The sequence below is a fragment of the Condylura cristata genome, unplaced genomic scaffold (assembly GCF_000260355.1).
Source record: "Condylura cristata isolate star-nosed mole 26May11 unplaced genomic scaffold, ConCri1.0 scaffold00008, whole genome shotgun sequence".
NCBI lineage: Eukaryota > Metazoa > Chordata > Mammalia > Eulipotyphla > Talpidae > Condylura > Condylura cristata.
Window position 1 is genome coordinate 49,508,200 of NW_004567109.1, and position 25,942 is coordinate 49,534,141.

Sequence of the window (25,942 nt, forward strand, 5' to 3'; positions counted from 1 at the left end):
AGCCTGTTAGCTGTCAGTGAGGGTCCCTGACAGACTAAAATAGCATTTGAAAGCTTTATTGGTAAGAGAATGGGCATGCCGTGCACAAATTACAATCAAGTCTTTTGTAATTTTCTAGGTTCAGAGGATTTGTACTCTGGCAAAGCAGATTCTAAATTATGGACTTTCTTTTTAACACAAAAGATTGACCTGAAACAAATTGAAAAAGTAAATAACTTTTTGGCCTTAGAAAGATATTAAGTAAAAATTCTCCTGAACTTAAAGCATCTGACAGGTTTAACTACTCAGTTTTCAGCTAATGCTTCATTAGCTCTCTTGTGCAGCCAACCCTCTAGCTAACTTTCATTCTAAATTGTGACAGTAGCACATTCTATCCCATATGTTTTACTTTGATAATATTTTATCAGGCAGTTTGAAGTTAAAATAAGTCAGTCTTTCATTTATAAAAATATATAGATATTTATGGAAAGTGACAGAAGGTAGACATAGTTGTGTTTCTAAGGATTTTATTTGCTAGAGGCATGAATTTGTCTTTCATTTGTGTTTATTTCTTCCTTTGATAAAATTAGTTATATAAAGATTCTTTGGACTAAAGAAAGCTTTTTTGACTGTACGGATGATAAAAGACAAATAAAAGAAATTCAGTGGGGATTCAATATTATCTGAAAAATGAACCACTAAGTAAAATCAGTCTTAATGAGTTTATGCATCATTTACTCTAATATTGTGTGAGTTCTATGTTTTGATTTTTTTCCCCTAGTAGTCATCAATTCCCAGATGAGGTATAATATTTGTGCTATACAATTTTGCAACAAACATACAGACATATCTGAACATATTTTTTTTTTCTGTAATATTCCATAAGGTTAAACACTTCAGTTCAGAGTTACAGATCTGAAAGGGAAATTTTAAAGATTAAAAACTTTAAAAAGATGACAGTTGGGAAACTTGAGTTTCAGGGTTTTTTTTGTTTGTTTGTTTCTTTTTTTTTTTTCCAATGAAGTCAGAGGTCTTGAGAATTTGGTGAGGGTCATTATAAGCATTATAAGCATAAATATGTATGCTTTAATCAAATGTAAAGTCCAAAAAGGGGGTGGGGAGTGCAGCAGATTGAAGTAAGTTACTACCACTGTTTGTAAAGTAAAAGCTGAATTATAATTATGAATGTTGTTCTTGCCCACAATAACTGAATTTTCAAAGACAAATATAAAGATAGTTTTGTTTGTTTGTTTGAATTTCAATTTTCCTTGTGCTATTGGGGATCCATTGAAACTACTGAATAATACATACTCCTCTCTTTTCTTAATAGTTGCTGGCTTCATGTTGATAACTATTTTATATGGAGTTTCATTGGACCAGTTACATTTATTATTTTGGTAAGCATATTGTTTTCCCTTCATTATAAATCTGCTGCTTTAGTAATATTATTGAAATAGGCATTGTTTGTTTTATTATAGTTAATCTATATTCGTGATTTATGAACATGTCTAGTTTATAGCATATTATTATATAGTACAATTTAAATATTGTATTGTGCCATTCTTGAGTTATGCTTGCTAATTAGTATTATTTCTGAAAATGATCTGTTTTAAAAATTACATTTTCTCATTTCTAATTTTGTTTGCTAAAATGTCATCTAAAAGGTATCTAATGTGTAAACTACTCAAGAATACATGTTCTGAAACTCTTAATAATTAGTAAGGAATAGTTAGCATTTTGTTTATGACTTTTGATAAGAATTGTAGTTCAAAAATTTGTTTCTGAAATCTGTGATATATTTGCCCTTTGTAAAGACTGTATAGCCCTTGTAATTTCATGCTTTATGAAAGTGAGAGACATTACCTTAATGTTATCTTAATTTTCAGATACTGCTTTAGTTCTTTTAAATAATGACCACCCCCTAAATTCTATTTAGGCTACAAAATATGTTTTTAAGTTTAGATTAATAAATGAATAGTAAATCAATTTTTAGCTTATTAAAAATAACATTACTTTTCTGAGACTTAAAAATACAAAATGAAAATACTGTTTTTAAAGAAATAATTTTCAAATAAATTTAAAACAAGTTTAATATAGTGATATGGAGTATTTTTTATCATAAGTCAAATATTTGAAATACATGTGAAATGAAAAAAGGTAGCTAAAGTAGTTTATTGTTGCAGTAGTCACCATTATAAGATTGAAAGGAAACAAATTTAAATATTGCCTATCTTTTTATTCCTATTTTAATAACTTTTTTCCTTTAAAAAAGTGTTACAAATAAATTCTCTTGTTAACTAGTGTTTCATAAAATGGAGAAAATCTTTTAGTAGTTCATGGAAACTTGAAACTATTTCAAGTGTGTGTTCTTTATTATTAAAATAAATTATCTTACACAAAGCTTAAATCAAGCAAAATTTGAATTTGAAATGAATGTCCATGCGAGTTAATAATACTGTAAAACATTTCAGTTGCTCCTAGGAAAAGCTGATTTCTCATCAAAATTATTCAATCCAGATGATTGTCCCAGTTTTTATTCTTGCTTTATTTATGCTAACCAATATTAAGCCTAGCTCGAATTAAATGACAAACAGCTGATATGAAAGGTGTGCTCCCTACAAACACAGGCTGTGACCCTTTCGCCCGTAGCTAAATTTACTGATCTCTAGGAACTTATGGACACTGTTTTAGAATAATTTGTCCTATAAAAGTATCATGTTTACTTAATTGTACAGTTTTGTTTATTTTCTTCTATCTTTGAAGACACTTACAGACTTTAGGGTATTCAAAATTCATTTGGTGGAAGTTAATGTTCACAAATATTCAGCTTCCAGTTTTAAAAAAAAAAAAAGAGAGGTAAAGGGTATTTTATATTGCCCATTTCATTATTATCCTATTCCAAATCATTTAGGTTGAAATGTGACGGGCTTTTGGGAAACAGTGTTCCCAACTTAAAGAACAAATATCCTGCTGGTAGCAATCACCTAATAGATCCTGGGAGTAGTTCTTCTGCAGCTGCTTTATCCTCTAATCCTCCCAACACAAATAGACAAAGGATAGGGACGTGTAAAACATTATCTAGCATGTAACCTCAATTGAGATCTGGAAAGACTATACAACACAGATTTGTTGAATATTAATATTTTACCTACATATCTTTCTGTGGTTACTTACGACATTTAGTAATCAATTCAGATAGAAATCTGAATCAAGTTGTATATAACCCTTTTAAGGAGTATTTTTGTTACTTAGATTACCCATTAATATTGCCGGAAGTATAACTTTGGATTTCCTTCTTTGCGGAACTGAAACAGTGGAATTCAGTAGTGTTAAATAAGTGTATGTTTTAAAAGATGTTCTATGAAGACAACATGGGAAGATAAAACTTCCTACTTCTGTATTTCTATAGAATGTCTTGCCTACAGGCTAGAGTTATTATATCTATGAGAAAAGTGCTTGTAAGTAATGAGCAGTGGGAAACCATTAGTATGCCTGAAATGGTTTAATGAAAGCTTGGATCATGACACGTCAGGAGCTGTTCTTATCATTTGGACAGCTCCATCTGCATGGTTAATAATTAATTCAGTTCAGTAAGAGTTCAGCTCACACACTCATTTAGAAGTCTTCTTCAGAGAACACCTCTCTGGCTGCCAGTCCCAGGGAGAAATAGGTTTCTGCTTGGCTTACAGCAAAGATCTGGAGATACAAGTATAGTTTTAGAGTTGCATTTGCCAGGTAGCTAAAGCTCCAGGGAGGACAAAAAGGGTCAGAACATGTGCAGTTCAGTTAGGTTACTTCAGAGTGGTGTTTCTCTTCTTCTGTCTTATCATATCCATGTCAGCACTGCAAGCTGTGGAATGAATTTTAAGCTGCTAAGCTCAGACGGATATGATTCAATTGAGCAGGTTGATGACTATAAAACAAACTGTATCCTCCTATAATTGGTGGTACTTCTTCCTGTTTTAAAAAAAAACTTCATATTTTCATGTTCATCTGCCTGGGTGATTTGCTATACCGTATTAAATAGTGTTGAATATTATCAACAAATTATTTAAAGGCAGGTTATTTAAACAATAACTGATGAAATTACTGTTTTGGGAGACTTGAAAGAGATACCCCCCATTTGCCTGAATGGGGAAGTTTTCTCCTTCTGAGTTTGTTTTCACTCTCACATAGAATTCAATTAAGTTTTCCATCTAATTATTTACTCATGTGTGTACACACACAATACACACACACAGCAAGAGTTAAAATCTGATTAATTCCTGGATGATTTGACTCATCTCCTAAGTTAATTATCAGTATGGGTATTTAGACTGGTGAGTTGACATACCAGCTTGTACTTAGTAGGAGTTTCTTAGTGAATAAATGAGTGACAGCATGTGCTTACCAGACTTAGGCAAATGTTTGAATACCTACATGGAGAACATTTTAACCCTAAAAGTATTTTGTTTGACTTTGGTATTATTTATGTTAGAAAGGAATAGCAAAGGGCAAGCAAACAGTGACTCCCTTTAAGACAAGGGGACAATAGCAGCAGTTGGATGGATCGTGCGTTCTCTCTTCCTGTCGTTTTGCCTGCCTTCCGGTAGAAATGAGAAAAGTCCATGTTAAATTTTCTAATATCCTCAATTTTTTAAAGTTGGGAAAATTGGGAACAAAAAAAAAATTGAAGAAATCACATATCATGACCAGAATAAAAGAATTAAAAGGCACAAAGTATATGGCAGGAATGAGTCATTGATATTATGGGAAGATGCAAAGAGGAAATACTCAAATTGCAGCTACTAATACTGCATTTGAAAGACTATATTGGATAATAAGTTTTATCAAAGATGTTTCTATTTGCTTCTATATTTCCTGTATGACTATAACGGATTCGTACAGTTATAAAATAAGAAAAGGAAAGGGAAATAATAGAAAGGAGGAAATCTATTTGTTGAAAGAGTTTACTTCACAGAATCACAATTCTTACTAGAGTATTAACTCTAGAAAAGATAATTGCAACAGTTTGTTCAAAGTCAACAGTTTATATTTTTAATCTTGAGGATAAGAAAACTGAAAGCTCTTATATTTTTTTGTGCACATCAGAATAGATTTTAACTTCATTTAAGAAATATTTCACTCTCATCTTGGTGGTGAAATTAAAATATTTAATACCTAAGTGATATAAATATCTTCTTGCTTCTCTAATAAAACTGATGTATACTATCTATTAATGAAAACTTTTACTTTTTAACATGGAGTCATAGAAATGAAAATTTAGCATTTTTAGCCAGATGCTTTACAGTATCTTGCATGCTTTTTCATAATTACTTTGTCTTGAAATGTTGGCATTTTTATCTGGTTAAAGATAGCACTGTCTCACCTTTTGCTTATCTTCAAGTTATATTTCAGAGGTGAAAGTAGTGTTGCATTTAACTAAAATGTCTTGATAACCTAAATTATTAGTATATTAGCTATAAATTTTACTTCGTTTCTTTAAATTGAAAAATAAACACATATTTGTGAAAATCTGAGAGTAAAAGTTCTCGTTTTATAGTTTTCTATTATTATTTTTTTAATAGACTCACTTTGAAATTTCTTTTGAAGAAAAATATCAGATGGTTTCACTTATAGAAGGTATATGGGGGAACCAAATAAAGCATTAGGGAAAAAATAATAACAATAAAAATAAAACAAAACAAAAATAAAAAGACAACTATAAACCAGATACATTCTGCAGGGGAAGGTGCAGGGGAGAGATCAAAACAAAGGAGGGAGGAGTACAGGGGACTGTGATGATGGTGATTTGGTGGTAGAAATTCTATGGGGACTACACCTGACAAAAGAAAGCAAACATTGTTTAAAAATGAACGATGTAAAATACATATAAATAAAAAATACCTTCTGAGACAGTTTTAAAGATTTATTTATTTATGCACACAGAACTGGGGTACAGGCCAGAGGTGCAGGAGCAATGAGAGGATTCACCAGAGACAGAGTGGGGAGCAGAACAGGCAGATCAACAAAGTACACTACTGAGAGTTCTGCTGCACCATGTGGGTCAGCTCCGGGGTGGGGATCAAACTCATGCAGAAATGGCTTTAGCTTCTTAGTGCTGTGCTTTAAGCCCCTGTGCCACCAGGGAGAACCCAGTGAGACATTTAATTTTAAGTGTGTTAGGAATAGCAGCTTTTTGTGTGTGTGTGCCCAGATTTTATGGGTTTGTGCAAACACGTGTAACTGTTGTAAAGCATACAGTTTTACTAATGGGAATAGGAAAGTATTTGCATTTTCACCATTGCCAATTAGGGAATGGTATTGCTTTACAAAGGAAATAGAGAATCAGTTATTCTGGCAACTTGCTTCAGAGAGAAGTCACTTGAAAAACACTTTGTGAATCATTCAGTATTTATTTCTTTGAAACTATATACATTAGTTTTATAATTGTTGTACCTTCTAATTCAGCTAAGTGATTTCTACATTGTATTCCTCTTTATAGGATTTGAACTTTTTTTTAAAATATATAAAACTAGTAGATCATTGTTAGATTCCATTATTCTCTAACCCAAAATATAAGTTTTTTTTTTATTTATTACAAAGTTTATTTTTACATCATTTTGCACATTTTTTTTTTCCATCTCAATTGTAATCCTGCCGGTTTCCCATCACCAAATCACCCCTGTGCCACCACCATAGTCCCGTGCATTTCCCTCCCTTCCCCCTCAACCCCCCCCCCCCGTTTTTGATCCCATTCCCCACTCCACCCCCACAGAATGTCTCTGGTATATAGTTGTTCATTATTTTTGTTATTTTCTCGCCTGGTCCATTATACTCCTGCTATGAGTGAAACCATCCAGTATTTTTCTTTCTCTTTCTGGCTTATCTCACTAAGCATGATCTTTTCCAGCTCCATCCAAGTTGCTGCAAAAGACATGTGTTTCTCTTTTTTGGTTGCTGAGTAATATTCCATTGTATATATGTACCACATCTTTCTAATCCAGTCATCTACTTTTGGGCATTTGGGCTGCTTCCATGTTTTTCCAATTGTAAATAAAGCAGCAATAAATATGGGGGTACAAGTATCTTTTTCAATCAGTGTTTTTGTGTCTCTTGGGTAGATACCTAGGAGTGGGATTGCTGGGTTGTAGGGAAGCTCCATGTTTAGCAGTTTGAGGAACCTCCAAACAGTTTTCCATAGTGGTTGTACTAGTTTGCATTCCCACCAGCAATGCAGGAGAGTTCCTTTTTCTCCACATCCTCGCCAACATTTGTTGTTGCTAGTTGTTTGAAGATGTGCCATTCTCACTGGGGTGAAGTGGTATCTCATTGTGGTTTTAATTTGCATCTCCCTAATATAAGGTTAATTTTATTGGAAATACTGAATTATGGAGCCAGATCATGGGTATATTGAATCTCAGAACTGACATTACATAAACTTAAGTAATATTTGATGAGATACCTAACATGTCAGATTTGTAAAATGGATACCCAGAGTTGCCCTCTCCTTCTAGAAATAGGATGACAGGATATTGTTGTGGGTTATTCCCCCCTGTGATTTTCTGTATACTCTGAACTTTGTGTCTTGTGAATCCATAATATTTATAACTAGAAAGAAACTAATATTTAAAAAAAAAACTCAGGAGATATGTTTTCGGTGGCACATTCACCTTTGTTAGTCCTCAGTCTTAGCCAGAAAAGATCTGTGAATTATATTGAAGCTTCAAATCTGTTTTTATGCCAGTAGATTTCATTTTATTTCAACTGTATTAGAAGATATGTTAGGTTTTAAATAATTGGTTTTTATCTGGTTTTCTTAATTGAAGATATTTGCATAGGAATTTACATTTTCTGATTATTTTTTCATAGCATAATTATACATCCACATTTTTTAGTGCTTATTTTCCTATCATCCCTATGTTATAATGGATAATAAGTGATGTTTTTCCTGTACTTTAATACTACTGCTACTACTACTGTTACTATGACTTTACTCCTGCAGGGATAATTAATATGCTTAAATAATGAACAACAAGTGTGCTTTAGAAATTTGTTTAAGAAAAGAGGGGAAAGCTAACCCTAGGCTCAGAAAACTAATAAGTAATTTTCCTAGGGCACTTGAAAAGAATGGGAGGAAGGCTTAGTGGAGTTTAATTCTTTATAAATTTAGCAACCATTCTTACCTGAATTGTGGTCAGTTTGTTTACATTGTTTTGGTTTATTTAGGGTATTTAGAGTTTATATTGGTTTCATTTTCTAACCTTGCCAGTTAAAGTTTACTGGTTTTATTAAATAAAAAATAAAATACTGTTGATGTTGCCTTAAAAAACAGATATACTTTACGTGGTTTTTAAAAAGGAAATCACGTATTTACTACACAGCTGGAAGGATTAATTTCTCAAAAGCAGCAATTGTATCTAACTCAATACAACAAACATATCTTGCATAGAGAAGGGCAATTAAATATTCGTTATATGAAATGTATCATCTTGTAAAGTCTCTAAAAATGTAAATACTGATTTATGTTGTGACCAATTGGAACAGTCTTCAAAATATGAAGCTATAAAATTGTTTCTTAAAATGTACTTAAGTTTGGCAGACAAATATTTTAAGAAGTGTATTTTTAAGTATCTTTTTAAACAAAGAACTTCATTTGTCCTTGAGTAATTAATATCAAGTGATAGAGTACTATCTCCAGTTGCAAATTATGCCCATTAATTACTTTTTGTCCCTTAAGAGGAAATTTTACATCTACGAGAAATAATAAAGCACAATAGAGGAAATGACTAATAAACAGCTTAGATTAAAGATTTCAATCTGTTCCTTAAGCTCATCATTACAAAGGCCATGGGAACTTTATTTATTGCCCTATATTATTTTTCCTAATTCTGAAATCCAGAGTAGCGATGAGTAAAATAAATTATCATTTCATCACATGATGTTGTAATTCAGTGAAAGTGATCACGTTTCTATAACAAATTTATGTTGTTTACCACTAACGATCTGTTTTATTCCCAAATACAATAGTATATCCTTTTTACAGATATATACCATTTCTGAATATATACCATTTGGGCTTGAATTAACTTCATCTTATCTCTTTTAAGTAACAGTCTTAAAGTGTTAAGCAAATAAAACATTAAAAACAAAATCTAGCACAGTATTACTTTTATTTTTTTTATATAGAACATGAAAATGGAACTACTTCCCCTCCACTTAGCATTCTGCCAGGTGTGTGCAGAAGCAAATGCAAATCACAAATCTTTATCTCTCTTTAGCTCCTTTCTTTTGAGTCACTTACATTGAACTCCCAAGCCTTTCTTCCATTCTGGCTAAGTCCCTCCCCTCTCCACTTTTTGCAACTGGATTCTTTGCACAGATGAATGTATAGAGGGACTCCAAACAGCCTTTATTCAAATTTCACCTACCTCCATGCTATATAAAAATAGGAGAAGAAACCTACTGGTGACTACTAATACTTGGATACCAAATATGTACATGTTCCTCCTGGTTTAAAATTTGTTCTTATTTTATATAGTAAATTAATATTTTTGGTCATTTTAATTCTTTTGATCCTCACAGTTGACTTATGAATGTGTTATTTAAATATAATTATATTCATTTAAGCAATCAAAATCAAAGGCTAGATCTTTAAGTCTTGGGTTCCAAAATCCAGCCATATTTCCATTTTAAGCTACATGATATGAATACTCTTCCTAAGAAATTCACTTCAATGTTTCCATTAGATAGCTTTCAGGCCCTGGAGTACCTCTAGCTAAAGAAACTAATTTAGGTTTTCTAATTTATTTAATCATCACCACATTATCCTGATTTAATGAGGTTGCAATTTCATGTCAAATGGTCTATTAAAAAAAATTGATCATACATAGCCAGAGTATGTTTTATTTAGACTCAGCTTGACCATTGCATGTGTAAAGTAAAATTGAATCCATGTTTACCATGTACCCATGTCGCTGATATTTATATTTCACTGCATTAATTCCCTAAATCTATTTGCAGGAAGAAAAAAAAAAAGCTTACTCATTTTTTTACTCTTTGTTCACAATGGTTTAATTCTTTCTTTCTTTGTTATGACAGCTAAATATTATCTTCTTGGTGATCACGTTGTGCAAAATGGTGAAGCACTCAAACACTTTGAAACCAGATTCTAGCAGGTTGGAAAACATTAAGTAAGTGTTTTGTATCTTCATTTTAGTGCTTGACAAACTAAGTGAAAGATATTCTCCACAGGGAAAACATGAATGCCTTCTATCAACTGTAGAAATTATTCAGAATGAAGTTTTACTGATCAAGGTTGAGTCTGTCTGTTTCCATATCACAGACACTGGTCAAAAATTAGATAACAATTCCTGTTTTGATCTAAAGCCAAGGAATTGTTTCAGTGGCTTTGTGGAAATTCCATAACACTGGAGCAATTTCATTTGAATTTAAAATGCAGTTCAAAGTGATCTTCCTGTTTGCATGGCTGATATGATTATATTAAGTTTGTTTTGTTAAATGCTTTCCGATTTAAGGATTCTGAGCAGTTTCCACTTCTAATCCTGTTTTCCTAAGAGAATTTGCTCTATTACTGTTGTTAACTTGGAGATTATCTATTGTTTTCATAATCATTAAATTAATGTTTATTTTATCTCAGTGTTGAATAAAATGCAATAACCTATCAATGGAAAAATGCTTTCTAATTAACAAAAAATTTATATCTGTTGATTCATTAAGTCATCTTATGTAAGCATTTTTCAGAGCTTTTTAAAAATTGATTCTTAATATTTGTGGAGGTGTTATTCAAGTTGGTTATGATAGGATTGTGAAAAAAATACTTTTAATGTAAAAAAATGGCAGATTTATAGTAAGGATATTTTTTTTTAAATAGATGTTTTAGATAGGTTAGTGCCAGCTTCATTGCATGTTGCATGGTAAGAGAGAGAGCTAATCTTTAGCATCTCTCTCTTTTCTTCCTTTTCCTCTTTCTGTCTTCTCATCTACACCAGTAATTACCGTGTTTGTGATGGCTACTATAATACGGACTTACCTGGGTAAGGTAGAACCCTGCATTAACAAATTTATGGCATGATTTATATTTTTTACAAATCCGTCAATATCATGAATTATCCTTAATTTTTATAATTGTTTTGGAATATCTAATTTGCTGTAGTACCTTTAAACTATAGTATGCCTTTATTTTTTAATTGCTTGCCTCTGCATTTTGACTTTCTTAATTTTGACTAATTTATAAAATATATAAATGCTTTCTTATTACTTTCTATTTTAATTCTGTCTAATAATTTTGTTTCTCTTTTCTGCTTATAATGCTTTCTAGCTATGAAGATAATAAGCCATTTATCAAGTAAGATCATTAGTTAGACATGGAATGCACTGACTTTAAATCCTTCTCATTCCGTCCTATTTTCTACAGTTCTTTTCTCCTTAAGCTACTCATGATGAAATCTCTCCAAAATTATTTTATTTTGACCTTGTTCTCATGTTTTTGTCTCATTTCAGCTAGGCTTCTTCATGCTTTAGTTATAAAACCTTAGGTTCACCTAAGATTAGTTTATTAGAATGTGAAGATTAGGTGTTAAGTGATTATCTGCCATTTAACCTTTCTGTATGTGTCACATTATTCAGTGTCATGAGTACACCACAGGAATAAATATATAGGAGTAAACTCATTAAGGACTCCTGAATTTCTGTTACCAAAATGCATATAAAAGACGATAGAGTCAATGGGGGACGTTTTGCACCTTGTACTTTAATAGAGTTCTGATACCTTGTTTATTCTGGAGTAAGAAAAGGTCATACCTGCTGTTGCTGTTTCACTGGAAGCTGCAGTACTAAATGCTATTGTTCTTTCTTTAGTCAATGAAAGGTTTAAAGCCCAAGTGCTGTTGAATTTGAATATGAACATAGAGAAAGTCTACTGCTACTCCTGATGTGTTAATATTTAAATGTGATGTGTGCTGTTTTCTCTTTGAACTTGTAAATAAAATTCACTTTATTTTTTCAGGTCTTGGGTGCTTGGCGCTTTCGCTCTTCTATGTCTTCTTGGCCTAACGTGGTCATTTGGGTTGCTTTTTATTAATGAGGAGACTATTGTGATGGCATATCTCTTCACCATCTTTAATGCTTTCCAGGGAGTGTTCATTTTCATCTTTCACTGTGCTCTCCAAAAGAAAGTAAGTGAAAACAGCCAGGGACTTCTACTTGCTTGTTTTTTGATTGAAAAAAATAATAAATATAATAGAGAACATTTTAAGATACATATACTAATAAATAACAGATTTTTAATTCTAAAGCAGTTGTAATGCTTGTCTGGAAATTCAGATATAATATCTGCCAGTTCCAATCATTTTGGGATCTCAATTTGGAAATGTTATAAATTATAAAGGTTCTTCTTTGTGAATGGTCTACAGAAATACACGCTTTTTGCAAAAGGGCATGCAAGATAAATAAAAGTTTAAAGAATATCATTCTTTGCTTCAGAAAAGAAATGTGGCAATCCAAAGTGAAATTTAATATGTGACTTTAATTTTAGAAGCACAAGACATACAAAAAAATTAGCACTATTTTTTTGTTTGTTTTGAGTAGTTTTAAAAGGTGTAAAACCCAATAATTTAGTACATCGTATCTTACTACTTTTTTTCTGATTTTATGTTAAGTGGAGTCACAAAAAAAGATTCAAAATTTAAAGTTGAAGATAAAAAAGTTTGATGTATTGTAAGAAGATAGAAACCTAAGAAAAGAGCTGCTATTTAAGTTTAGAATTTCCATGTGTTTCACTAGGTATCATCCTTACCCTGTCTGCATAGCTAATGTAGTCTTTTTATTCTGTTATTACTAGTTGGTCACTGAATTGAACAGAGAAATAGAATTGTGAAAGTGAAAACTATTATGTTTTCAGCCCTGACAAGATGATAGTGTTGTTACTTCCATCAGTTTTGGATAAGCTATAATTTTGAGATAATGACAGTGGAATGTGCAATACTGACAGATAATGTACATTCACAGCAATATAGGCATTAGGCAAAACCAACACCGGAGGGTATTATTTGGATAAAATACCATTCTGATTGCCATTGTCTTGGTTATACAGCATTTCAGAGCAGTTAATAGCCATTAAATGTACAGAAATTTTTTATGAGGTATCATGTGTTATTTAATAAACCTGAACTTTAGCTTTATCAACATTTCACGGTTATAACCTTAGTAATTGCTTTTGGTTTTATATGTTTCTTACAAAATGAATGCATGAGCATTTTTTATACATGCATATAATAATCACATCACAATTTCTATCAAATGTTTTGTATATAAAGCATAAACTTAGCAGAAGAAGGGTGAGGATGTCATCCTTTCCTCCATTATATGTGTTAATTGATAAGAGGTTTTGCTGTGCTTTTTAAAGTAACAATTATGTTTTCTTCTGAACATGTTCTACCTAGTCTTGGCTATGTCGTATTGGATACTGCCAGGATAAATTGCTGTGGATATGATATAAAATGATGTAGTTAAAATGAGTGAGCATATTTAGGCAAAGAAAATGCTTTGAAAGTTCAGCCTCATTGTTTTTTGTTCTAATAGGTGTAATTAAATCAATCTGGAAGGATGGAAATAGGAAATAGCAGTTCAAAGTGCACTTAGATTTAAAAGATCATCTAGTGATTTTAACTCTCATTTTGCAAGAAATAACCGTCAAAGTCATGGATTTTCAGGAAGATACTAAGCTTGGAGCTGTCAAGGAGGAAAAAGTCTTTGAAGGGTTTTGTAACCTATTAGAAAAAATTATTTTTCTATGCAACTTCTCTTGTAATTTCAAAGTCTGTCTGTGTCCCACAGCTCACCATGTTTATAAGATGGTATAGCTGAGCAGAACCCAGCACTCTTCCAGTTCTGTGCCTCGTCTCTAGGCAAGGGCCTTATTATTTAGCAATTGTTTGGACTTCACTTTTTTTTTTTTTTTTAAAGATTTATTTATTTATTCATACAGAACTGGGGTACAGGCCAGAGGCTCAGGGGCGGTGAGAGGCTTCACCAGAGACAGAGTGGGGAGCAGAACAGGCAGATCTACGAAGTACACTGCTGAGGGAAGCAGCGGGCGGGTCAGGAGAGGTCTGGCTCGCCATGTGGTCACCTCCGGGGCAGGTGGCAGGCGGGAATCAAACTCATGTGGAAGCGGCCTCAGATTCTCAGTGCTGTGCTTTAGCCCGCTGCGCCACCAGGGAGGGCCGGACTTCACTTTTTCAAGTTTACTTTAAACTTTTATGTAGCCTAACAGCTTGTCTATCTATTCATATATCCAAGCTTCAGGGAAAAGGGAAATTACATGGGTAACTCATTAATGTGAATGGAAATTGCATAAATAGTTCCCTTGTGTGCTAATGAAGTGAATAGGCATCTTAGATGCTCTGTACTAGATGTTAAAGCTATAATACACATCAGAAAATGAGGAAAACATTCCATCCTAATTAATGGCATATGTATCAAAATTCTTTTCTTTATTCTTACGCCAAAGGAGTCTTGTTGTTATACAGAGGTTACCCACAAAACTGCAGTCCAGTGAAAGAAGTTCATGTGTTGACCTACCTAAGAGGACATGAAGCATATCAACTTAAATCATTGATTTATGAGTAATTGTGATTAGACAAGGAAAATACTAATTTTTTGTTCTGTTCTTAGCATGAAATGTAAAATTGTGGTTATCAGGTGTCTAGATAAAATGAGACTTTAAAAATATTACCATTGTATTAATTTATAATATTGCATGATAGTAACAACGTATAAGGCTTTGCCATAGATTACATCACATTTTGAAAATTCTACTAGCCAGTCCAGTGAACAGAGATACTTCTCTGATACTGTTTCAGCAGAACTTTGATTTTGTTAAATTCAGCTTATTTCTACATAAAAATGGGTGATAGAACTTATTTATCTCCACTGCTTCATTCATTAGAAAGAGAAGTATGTATTCATATTAATGCCCAGTCCTCTGGTTATTCATAACAGGTACGGAAAGAATACGGCAAGTGCTTCAGACACTCATACTGCTGTGGCGGCCTCCCCACTGAGAGCCCTCACAGTTCAGTGAAGGCATCAGCGACCAGAACCAGCGCTCGGTATTCCTCTGGCACACAGGTAACAAAGAATTTGACAGCATCTTTAATTAACGTTCTTTATAGAAAGCCTATTGAGACATGTTCTGTTTAGATGCATTAATTGTCTCCTCATTAGAATGATCTAGATAGCAAATACTTGCTTTTTAGTATTTTAATTGCTTCCCAAAGATTTCTTCAAGATGCTTCTTTTTTAGGTGTGAACATCCTCTTCTGAGAGGTTATACTTCTTTAAGAAGCATATTCTAACATTTGATACCTTGAGCTTAGAGCAGTCACTCATTAAACATTTGTTTAGTAATCACCAACTTCCACATAAAAGAAATTAAACAAAACTTTTTTACGAGTGGAAGATTAAATAGCCCTTGATAGAAAAGCAACAGAACAGTCTAGATTTCCTTAATTTTAGATCAAAATCAACTCAACATTTTTTGAAAAGACCAACAGCTAATCCTACACAGATTTCTTAGGGAAAATCTTTTGTGTCTTTAATAAGGTAACCTGGGGAAACTAACATATATCTTGCTATTTTATATTGATAGAGTCGTATAAGAAGGATGTGGAATGACACTGTGAGAAAACAATCTGAATCTTCTTTTATCTCAGGTGACATCAATAGCACTTCAACACTTAATCAAGGTCAGTTACTAGGAAAATTTGAGTTTACAATATAAATTTTGTATCATTTGCCAACTTCCAATAATTCTAGAGAAAATGCTGCATTTTTCTCTGAAATGGGTTTATATCACAGCTCTCAAACTTTTTGAGTCAACTTCGAAAAATACATATAAATTCTTTTTATTCTATAATGTAGTATAAATAGTATATTTTCCATAATAACAGAATGAGGCTAGAAAAATTACTGACACTACTTTGCCATATTAAAATGTTTTCTTAGAGAAGACAAGTTTATTCTTTATAACAGGCACTTAACGAGTTTTCTTAAAGCATTTATATAATTAGTATAACTATTATTTACATTAAACAGTGCTAGTTTTGTAATAGCAATTACTATTGTAATTTTTTTTTATATTTTACATTTCTTTTAACAGGTAAAAAATAAATAACCAAAACTCAATCTTCATAAATAAAATACATGCGAATTTACAAAGTAATTTTTCTTTTGAATTATTGGTTTTTATGTCTGTAGCTACAACTTTAATTTTATCATAATCATTATACTGCTTACTTAAAAGAAGGTGAAAATAAGATAATTTAGGAAGATAAGGCTACACGTGTATATACACAATATTCTTGAGTGCAAGCTTACTAAATTTCAATTTACTGTGTAAAACCATATGCAATTGTGTATATATATATATACATATATACATATATATGTATATATATATATACACACACACTCATACATACATACACACACACCCTTGGAAAGGTAATTTTACCCTTGGAAAGGTAATTTATCCAGGTAATTTCATTTTGATATACTGATTTGTAATATAATACATGTTATATTTTATCACAATGAAATATTAAGGACATTTTTCATTGTTGACATTACTCTGATGAGATTCTGGTTTAAAATGAAAAAAGGAATATGTATGGCATCAAAACCGACTTGAATTTTAAAATATTTTTAGCCAAATTACATTAGCTATGCAAAATATATGTCTGATAAGTATTGAAAGGTTTGTAATTTATCAATTAGAGTGACTAAAATGTGTGTTTATTCCATTGCTCTGATGTTTTACCTTATTCTGTTAAGATGACTATTAAAAAGGAAATGAATTATTCATTGACTCATTTTGAATTGAAACCTGGCAAATAAGGTTACCGACTGAAAATTCTGGTTATATAGAATCTGTGAACAGTCTAATAATTCATTACACCTAGTCTTTCCCCCACCCAGCATGTATGCTCTTGCATTTACTAAGAGAAGCTTTTTGCAATGTGTCATACTTTTTACCTGTTTGTGAAAGTTATTTTGCCTCCTGCTTGTTTCAAAGTTGGTATTAACACAGATGTTTTCATGAGGGATAATCCCACACCTGTAAATTCTGAAAGTTTGAGATTCCCTCTTCTGGGCCTTAGTGGGTAGGTTTTTAATATTAAGCAGTAACATCTTGAAACATAATGTTGATCTCTGTGCATTTAATTGCCATTTTTGTTTAACAGTGATTTTGTATAAATTAGTAAATGTCATCCTCAGCAGGTGTTTACTTGGGGGACTTAGAAAGCACCTGTGAATTACTGAAATTTAACTTCCCTCTCCCCTTTCTCCTTCAAATTAGTAGTTCAAATACAGTCTGAAAATTTCAGCAGATTTTCCGTTGTCAACGTGTCCACTACCCTTGATGAATACAAAACGTACTTTACTGCAACTGTAACACTAAATAAGAGAACTGATGTATGTTTTTTGTCTCTTTGCTTTAGGAATGACTGGCAATTACCTACTAACAAACCCTCTTCTTCGACCCCACGGCACTAACAACCCCTATAACACATTGCTCGCTGAAACAGTTGTATGTAATGCCCCTTCAGCTCCTGTATTTAACTCACCAGGTGTGCTTATACTTACAAATAAAACTACCTTTCTTTGCTGCTAAAAAGAGCTCTGCTCTTTGCCCATTTCTAGAATACAACTCAAGTCGTCATATATTTATTACAACCCCCTTAATTTCTCAATTAAAAAAGATTTATGGTATTGCCCATGCCAGGCTTCTAAAACTGCACTATATTATAGTAAAAATTTAGTTATGATAGTATTTACCAATAATTATCCATGTTTTTGACACAGGTGGCATAAATCTTAATATATTATTACAGGACTGACATCACATGGTCCGAGAGCCCATCTTCAAGATTTATATCATTTAGAGGTATCCTATCTATGTAATATACTGTTCAGTTGACTCTAAAGCTTGCTGACAGAATTTGCTTCTGGAATGAATTAGCTAATAAAGATAATTTGGATGCCTAGGTTTAGAAAACTGCATCCAGCTTTATCAATGTAACCAAACTATAGTATAGTGCAGCTTTGTTTTTCTTTTTTTTTTTTTCTTAAAAACTTTTGACAGTAAGTTAATATCAGTCAGTTTATAGCTGCAGTATTTTTATGGGGAGGGAGGGTGAGTGTCACTAACCCAAACTATATTATAATGTTTTCTAATAGTTTATTTTTTTTAAGGCATATGTATTTAATCTTAACAGAATGTTCAAGATTTTGGTAAAGATAATGCCTGATTACTGCTAGCTTATAATCTTTATTTGTGATTGATATTTACCACTAAATTAAACACAGAACTTCGTTTCCGTTTTTTTTTTTTCTTCTTAAAATTCTTTTTTAACGTAACTGCAGCTTCTCTTTTCATTCTCTTGTTTTTTCTTACTTTCCTTATGCTTTCCTCTAGCAACCTACAGAGAGACAAGTATGGGAGTAAAACTTAACTTTGCCTATCAAATGTAAATTTTTTCAGCATGATTTTTAACCGGCACAATTAAAACATTAACTAGCAGTCATGAAGTAGACTCAGCGGGCAAGTGGTTCACAATTTGCAACTAAAATGTCACCAAATTCCAACAGTACACCTTATCTGTGCTGTCTGTTGTCAGTAATAGAGGTCTGTAGCAAATGCTGTCCATACTTTAAGTATATGCAATGCTGAAATAATTTGCTCTTTAAAGCCTGAGGTACTGTCAACCAGAATGCTTAATAATTGACTTATCATTTCTGCATTCCCACAGTAATCTTGCTACAGGCTGTGGAAAGTCTTCAAGTGAATTACCTGAACTTGGGCAGAAAAAGTTGCCTCTTCAAAACCAGTCAAAGATGTGCTTAAATCTGCAGTATATCATAGAAAACACCTTTTGGGTTATCCAGTATATTGTGTTATATTTTATTAAGCAACAACAGAAAGAAAGAAAAGTGACAAATCGAACCTCTGCAGAGGAAACAAATACTAGCATGTGTCACCTATAACTTGAAACACCAAATGTTTTCTAGTGGTAGAGCTTATAAATAAAGGCTGTGCTGCATATGTGAATGTATAAAGCTAGAGAATTATGTCAACCAAACTAAAGGAAGCCTTCGCAACAGCTCTCTGACTTCGTTTTGTTATTTGTGGAGCGTGATAAATTAAACTGCCAGTTTTTCAATTGTGGAGGTTGGATCAAAGTTTTTAAAGTAACACGAGTTACCAACAAATCTAACTCCCCCATTTTCTGCTAATGATAATCTAGCAAACAGTTAATCAGGTTGAGTTTTCTAGGATAATCTGCAGCTTTAAGAGTGGAGTGAACATTAAAAAAGGGAAATTTTCTATTTTTCCAAGAATAAAATCTTTTTCTAAACTCCTCCAAGCCTTGCATACAATGCAGCAGCCTCACAGTGGTCAGTTTCATTTCACTAACATCATTTCATTCTTTTTTTTTTCAGACCTATCTGTAGACAAGTGATTTTCTTTCTCTAGGATTTGAGAATGAATGGAAACCTAACTTTCCATGTGCAGACCATTTAATTTTCTCTAAGACTTTTATTTTCATTTGCCTGCAAAGCACTGTGATGTCTTAGTTTACATGTTTATGTGTCTGTAGAAAATACAACTCTGATTCAAAGAGAGCATGTTACCATATTTTTTTTCCTCCTAAACCTCTCTTCATATCTTCAGCAGACTTATCCAATCTTTCATTCCTTTAGAGATAAAAATATATTAGCCAAGGCTGACACCCTTTTCCCATTCCATAGCTAATATTTATTCTTGGTTTAATTTCTGTGACCCATACTTAAGAAATCTCTAACATTCTGCGTTTAACCTCCATGCCCATGGTGTCTGTGGGCCAGTCTCGTACAGTAGACTCTGCTGGTTCATTCGGTGCTGTCACTGTGACTGATGCAGATTGCAGGGCTGCAGGCAAACTTTGACCATTAGGAGCCTGGGGCCATTGCTATTAGAAAGAGTTATATTACAAAAAAAAAAAAAAAATCAAAATAATAAGAGACATTAAATGAAAAATAAAAGGCTGCTTTTGCTGGTAATTTAATTTGTTGAACCCTTGCTCTGACTAAGTTGCTGAGAAGCTTAGAAATTCTTCATCATGTTACAATAAATCATTTTACTTTCTTTTATATATCAGCTACTCTTAGGCCAGATAGCCTGAGCAGACAGACATGATGTGAGTTGTCCAAAGTGAGTCATCCCACCTGCTGTCTGTCGTGTTTTTGGATGGTGCTTGTGCGACCCTGGTGCAGTCAGTGTGAGAGATGGCTGTCTTTGTTTAACATGAATTCTTTGTATCTGTCCATTTTTTTCATTCTTTTTTTTACTTCATCTCCAGAAAAAGGAAATGTTAGAATGTTGTTTAATAAGTTGCTTGCCAGTTATGTGGGTTTATGTTGTACATTTGCCTTTGGTTTTTGTATGTGACTTATTCCTTTTTAATTTAGTGTTGTTTAGGACAAATTCTGTTAATTTTATTTTTATAAACCATAGTCTCGTACTTGAAAATGTAAATGTCACTAATGAATTGCTTTGCATTAACTATGCAAGGGCATGGAGTGAAGTCTTCTTTGTAAGCGTGTCAGAGATTTGACCAAAAATCAATTCATAACTACTGTGTCCCCAAAATTCAGCAAGAAATATTCTGTAAGTCATCTTCCCTCCCTTGAAAACAGTATTATTCTTTCAGACTTTTTCCTGTTATCTAAGTAAGGGGTTGCAACTGTTTATAGTTGGGAATGCTGGAAAGCCTGGCACTTCTCAAGTGTTAGCTTTCAAATACAACTTTGTCCTGAACGACATTAAAAAGTCTTGTACAAAAGAAGTAAAGGTTGCTTAGGAAGGAACCGAAGCAGTAATGGACAACCCCCCTTTTCTGTTTCAGGACATTCACTGAACAATGCCAGGGATACAAGTGCCATGGATACTCTACCGCTAAATGGTAATTTTAACAACAGCTACTCACTGCGCAAAGGGGACTATAATGACAGCGTGCAAGTCGTGGACTGTGGACTAAGTCTGAATGATACTGCTTTTGAGAAAATGATCATTTCAGAGTTAGTGCACAACAACCTACGGGGCAGCAGCAAGACTCACAACCTGGAGCTCGCGCTCCCAGTCAAACCTGTGATTGGCGGAAGCAGCAGCGAAGATGATGCTATTGTGGCGGACGCTTCATCTTTAATGCACGGCGACAACCCAGGGCTGGAGCTCCATCACAAAGAACTCGAGGCACCGCTCATTCCTCAGCGGACTCACTCCCTTCTGTACCAGCCCCAGAAGAAAGTGAAGGCCGAGGGGACTGACAGCTATGTCTCCCAACTGACCGCTGAGGCGGAGGACCACCTGCAATCCCCCAACAGAGACTCTCTTTACACAAGCATGCCCAACCTTAGAGACTCTCCCTACCCGGAGAGCAGCCCCGACATAGAAGAGGACCTCTCTCCCTCCAGGAGGAGTGAGAATGAGGACATTTACTATAAAAGCATGCCAAATCTCGGAGCTGGCCGTCAGCTTCAGATGTGCTACCAGATCAGCAGGGGCAATAGTGATGGTTACATAATCCCCATTAACAAAGAAGGGTGTATCCCGGAAGGAGATGTTAGAGAAGGACAGATGCAGCTGGTAACAAGTCTTTAATAGTGCAGCTAAGGAATTCCAGGGGCCACATACAAGTATTAAGAAATAAAGACTCCTTTCCCTTGGCCCGGCGCAGATCCCTCCACCTCTGCCTGAAGAGACGGCTCTGTTGACCTGTGGTTCTCCAGTGTAAAAAAGATGACTGAACCTTGCAGTTCTGTGAATTTTTATAAAACATGCGAAAACTTTGTATATACAGAGTATACTAAAATGAATTATTTGTTACAAAGAAAAGAGATGCCAACCAGGTATTTTAAGATTCTGCTGCTGTTTAGAAAAATTGTGAAACAAGCAAAACAAACTTTCCAGCCATTTTACTGCAGCAGTTTGTGAACTAAATTTGTAAATATGGCTGCACCATTTTTGTAGGCCTGCATTGTATTATATACAAGACGTAGGCTTTAAAATCCTGTGGGACAAATTTACTGTACCTTACTGTTCCTGACAAGACTTGGAAAAGCAGGAGAGATATTCTGCAGTAGTTTGCAGTTCACTGCAAATCTTTTACATTAAGGCAAAGATTGAAAACATGTTTAACCACTAGCAATCAAGCCACAGGCCTTATTTCATATGTTTCCTCAACTGTACAATGAACTATTCTCATGAGAAATGGCTACAGAAATTATATTTTGTTCTATTGCTAGGGTAAAATAAATACATTTGTGTCCAACTGAAATATAATTGTCATTAAAATAATTTTAAAGAGTTTGAAGAAAATATTGTGAAAAGCTCTTGGTTGCACATATGTTATGAAATGTTTTTTCTTACGCTTTGTCTTGGTAAGTTCTACCCATTTCCACTTATTTTCCACTGTATACAGTGTTCTGCTTTGACAAGTTAGTCTTTATTCTTACATTTAAATTTCTCATTGCCAAAAGAACGTGTTTTATGGGGAGAAAACTCTTTGAAGCCAGTTATGCCATGCCTTGCACAAACGTGGTGAAATCTAGAAAAGATTGTGTGTCAACCTCTGTTTATTCTTGAACAGAGGGCAAAGATTTGGACACTAGGCACTTCTCACCAACTTTCTAGTGAACAAAAGGTGCCTATTCTTTTTTAAAAAATAAAATAAAACATAAATATTACTCTTCCATATTCCTTCTGCCTATATTTAGTAATTAATTTATTTTATGATAAAGTTCTAATGAAATGTAAATTGTTTCAGCAAAATTCTGCTTTTCTTTTCATCCCTTTGTGTAAACCTGTTAATAATGAGCCCATCACTAATATCCAGTGTAAAGTTTAACACGGTTTGACAGTAAATAAATGTGAATTTTTTCAAGTAGTTAATGTGCACTTTTATGTATGACCCCGAATGGACATTTACCCACAGATCTTTCCCACGCCTGTCTGCTGGGGTGTATTTAGCTCCCTTCTTAGTATACATGATCAAAAACAGTAGCTCACCTATTTGTTTCACATGCTGAACAGAACATATTTTTATTTTAATTAACCATTCCCATTCACAAATCTAGCTGGTAAGTTTTAAAAGGTTAACATGTTGAAAGTATTTTTGTTCGTTTCATTGCACCAAGACTAAAACAGATAAAAATGGAAAAATAAGAGGGGTTGGAAATTCTGCAGTTGAACTCGGGCAGCATTAAAAAAATTGATTTTTCAGCAGAGGGAGAAGAAATTCCTAAAGCATACTTCTACAGTTTTAGGATTATAAATATCCCTAGAAGCAGCTGCCAATGACAATATTTGTTATCATGGAAAGATTTTACTCAGGTTCAGAAATCATATAATTGAATCTCGGCAAGTATCTTTGTCCTTTCTACACCATAAGCATTTATATCAAATTCCTCTGAAATTGTGGTTCACAGGTGCTCCCACCAAATTAGAAATCATTTTATTCACCTTCTTGTTGTCAAACCTATTAAATTAAAAAGAGTAACATGATGAAAGTCTAAAGCACATATATATCTAAATGTGGGTATGTAAGTACATATAAGATAGACACTACCTTATAATGTCATTTTAATAGTAGGGGTACAGTGGATAGATGTCCAGTACAGTTAACACTTGACAAATTGAAGAGTGATTGTAAGAAATGTGTTAATGTTAAAATAGATTTAATAATCTTCTGAGGAGTGTGTTCATATATTTAAAGGGATTTCAAAACTTTATTTACCAGAGGATGTGTGTGTGTGTGTGTGTGTGTGTGTGTGTGTAGCATAATTTTTCTTTTCAGAGCCTGGGGTGTGAGTATGTATCAACATCAAGCATACTTCTTTTCAGAGCCTGAAACTGTATGGTATAGTGTTAGATACATGTTCACTGAGATTAGGCTGGTTCAGTAACATTATCCATACCTTTCCTGCCCTCCAAAAGAGGTACAATTAGTTCTGTTTCTCTTAAGGAAGTTCTCAAAACTGTATTATGTGAATAAACAGGCAAAAATCTAAATGATTAATACTTTGCTTAGGCAAGGTAGTTCACATGTCTCAAAGTGGAGGACATAATTTGGGCGCTACCATTTATATTGGCCAGCAGCAACAAGAATCATTTTCTAAGTAGTTTTTTTTTTTTTTTACATGTATAAATGCGCCTTTAATTCTACCAAGGCACATCCTAGGGCAAAGTAATTTTTTATTTTAAATTATCAATCTACTGGATTTTTAATGCTGATGCATTAGTCTTTATTAGTTTATCAGTAGTTTCTTTGTGTTTACCCAAAGAACATTGGTACATTTCCACATCCCTATTTATTTATTCAATAGAGCTGAATATTACTGTAAAGTTATATTTTATACCTCTTCTTGGGGACATTCAGCTGGCCAATAAATAATAAGTTTTTTTCATTTATTTTTGAATGTGACTTCATACAGATTAATCCAGATTAACCTTTTATTTTTAAATCTAGCATTTGTTCTATTACAAAAAGAATGATAGCTTATTCATCTGTGTCTATTAATATTACAGATTTTTAAGTAATAATGTGGAAGAGTATCCCTCCAGATCTAAAACTTAGGTAGAATATTGCCAGTTCCAACTCATCCCCATTCATTTGAAGATAAATACATTTTAACCTGATAAACTACAGTAACAATTATTTGGCAGAAAGCTGCCTTCACTATCCTCTTCTCCACAATGAAGAGAAACATGATACACAAATTCATTGCCAAATTTCAAAAGGAGTCATGTACACTTATTTTAGGGATATATTCAGTAAACGTGCTCTATCCATTCAGTTAAAAGAGACAAGAATATTCCTCTTCTTCAACTTTGAACCTTAGTCTCAAAACTGACCATTTAAAAATGTCCTCATGGAATAGGGTGTGTGAAAATTTTTATTTCAGCTATAACCTAGAAAAGTTTCAGGGAATGTGTACAGTTTGAATTTCTGAAGTACAAACAGCTCTTCACATATTCCTGATACTGAAATTTTCTTTAAAGACAGTACTAATCCCTTCATTGTTTTACAAATAAAACTTAGTATCAAAAGTTCACTGGATCCTCTGTTCCAGATACTTCTCTTTCCATTAAATTGTTGAATTAAATCTCAAACACAGGTATGATAGTTACTGGCATGTGGCACAAGGTAATAAAATTAGTATGCTTTCTGTGAACATGCTGTATCACATGCTTCCTGCTAGTGAGCATCAAGTTGACTTTGAGTTGTCCTTAAATAGCACATGGCAGACTGGAAGCATGAATGATTAAAGATGTGTGGATACTAGTGGGTTGGAAATTAATTCATAACAGTATTATTTGAATGGTATGGAATGAGAATTTTCTGATGTATCACTTTGAGTCTCTAAATGATCATAGAAACACATTATGTTAGCAAAATACAAGCAGAAAAACTTGAACAATTAAGAAGACTATCACATTTTAAATGAACATGTACTTTGTGCATATATTGGTGCTTCATTCCAAACGAATGGGGCTGAGGAAAACTAGATTTTACCTAAGTTCATTTCAACGTACTGTAGCCACAGAAATTTAAAGGCGAGGGTAGCACATATGTCAGAGCGCATTAATAAGAAACTCCAAGTGCACCTTGTAATTAGGCTAATTAAATGTGCTATGAGCGTTTTTTCATCTATTGGCATTAGACCACCCCTCATATGTTAGCAAGGCTTCTCTGGAGTCTTCATATTTTTCCTGATGGCATTGTTTACTAAGCATACATTTTCTCAAATGGAAGCCTTCAGAGGGAAGTTAGATTTTAAAGATTTATTTTTTTAATATATGCATACATTAACTGGGGTGTAGGCCAGAGCTGTAGGGGAGCAGGGTGGGCTGAGAGGA

The 25,942-nt window shown here is 33.3% G+C and overlaps 1 protein-coding gene across 15 annotated transcripts in view; it reads left to right on the forward strand.

Annotated features, from left to right (window-relative positions):
- The window catches only part of ADGRL2 (adhesion G protein-coupled receptor L2), a 137,207-nt gene extending 113,978 nt beyond the window's left edge, over positions 1–23,229 (forward strand). For 6 of the 15 annotated variants that reach the window (XM_012722491.1, XM_012722489.1, XM_012722490.1 and 3 more), the window contains 7 exons: positions 1,310–1,376; positions 10,060–10,151; positions 11,987–12,155; positions 14,983–15,111; positions 15,632–15,728; positions 17,484–17,612; positions 20,931–22,963. In XM_012722491.1, the coding sequence (XP_012577945.1) occupies positions 1,310–1,376; positions 10,060–10,151; positions 11,987–12,155; positions 14,983–15,111; positions 15,632–15,728; positions 17,484–17,612; positions 20,931–21,685 (1,438 nt within the window). In that variant the 3' untranslated portion in view covers positions 21,686–22,963. Of the gene's footprint in view, positions 1–1,309; positions 1,377–10,059; positions 10,152–11,986; positions 12,156–14,982; positions 15,112–15,631; positions 15,729–17,483; positions 17,613–17,847; positions 17,930–20,183; positions 20,237–20,930 lie in introns of those variants that run through there. The other 9 variants (XM_012722492.1, XM_012722493.1, XM_012722497.1 and 6 more) reach the window with 6 other exon arrangements.
- The last annotated feature ends 2,713 nt before the right edge of the window (positions 23,230–25,942 follow it).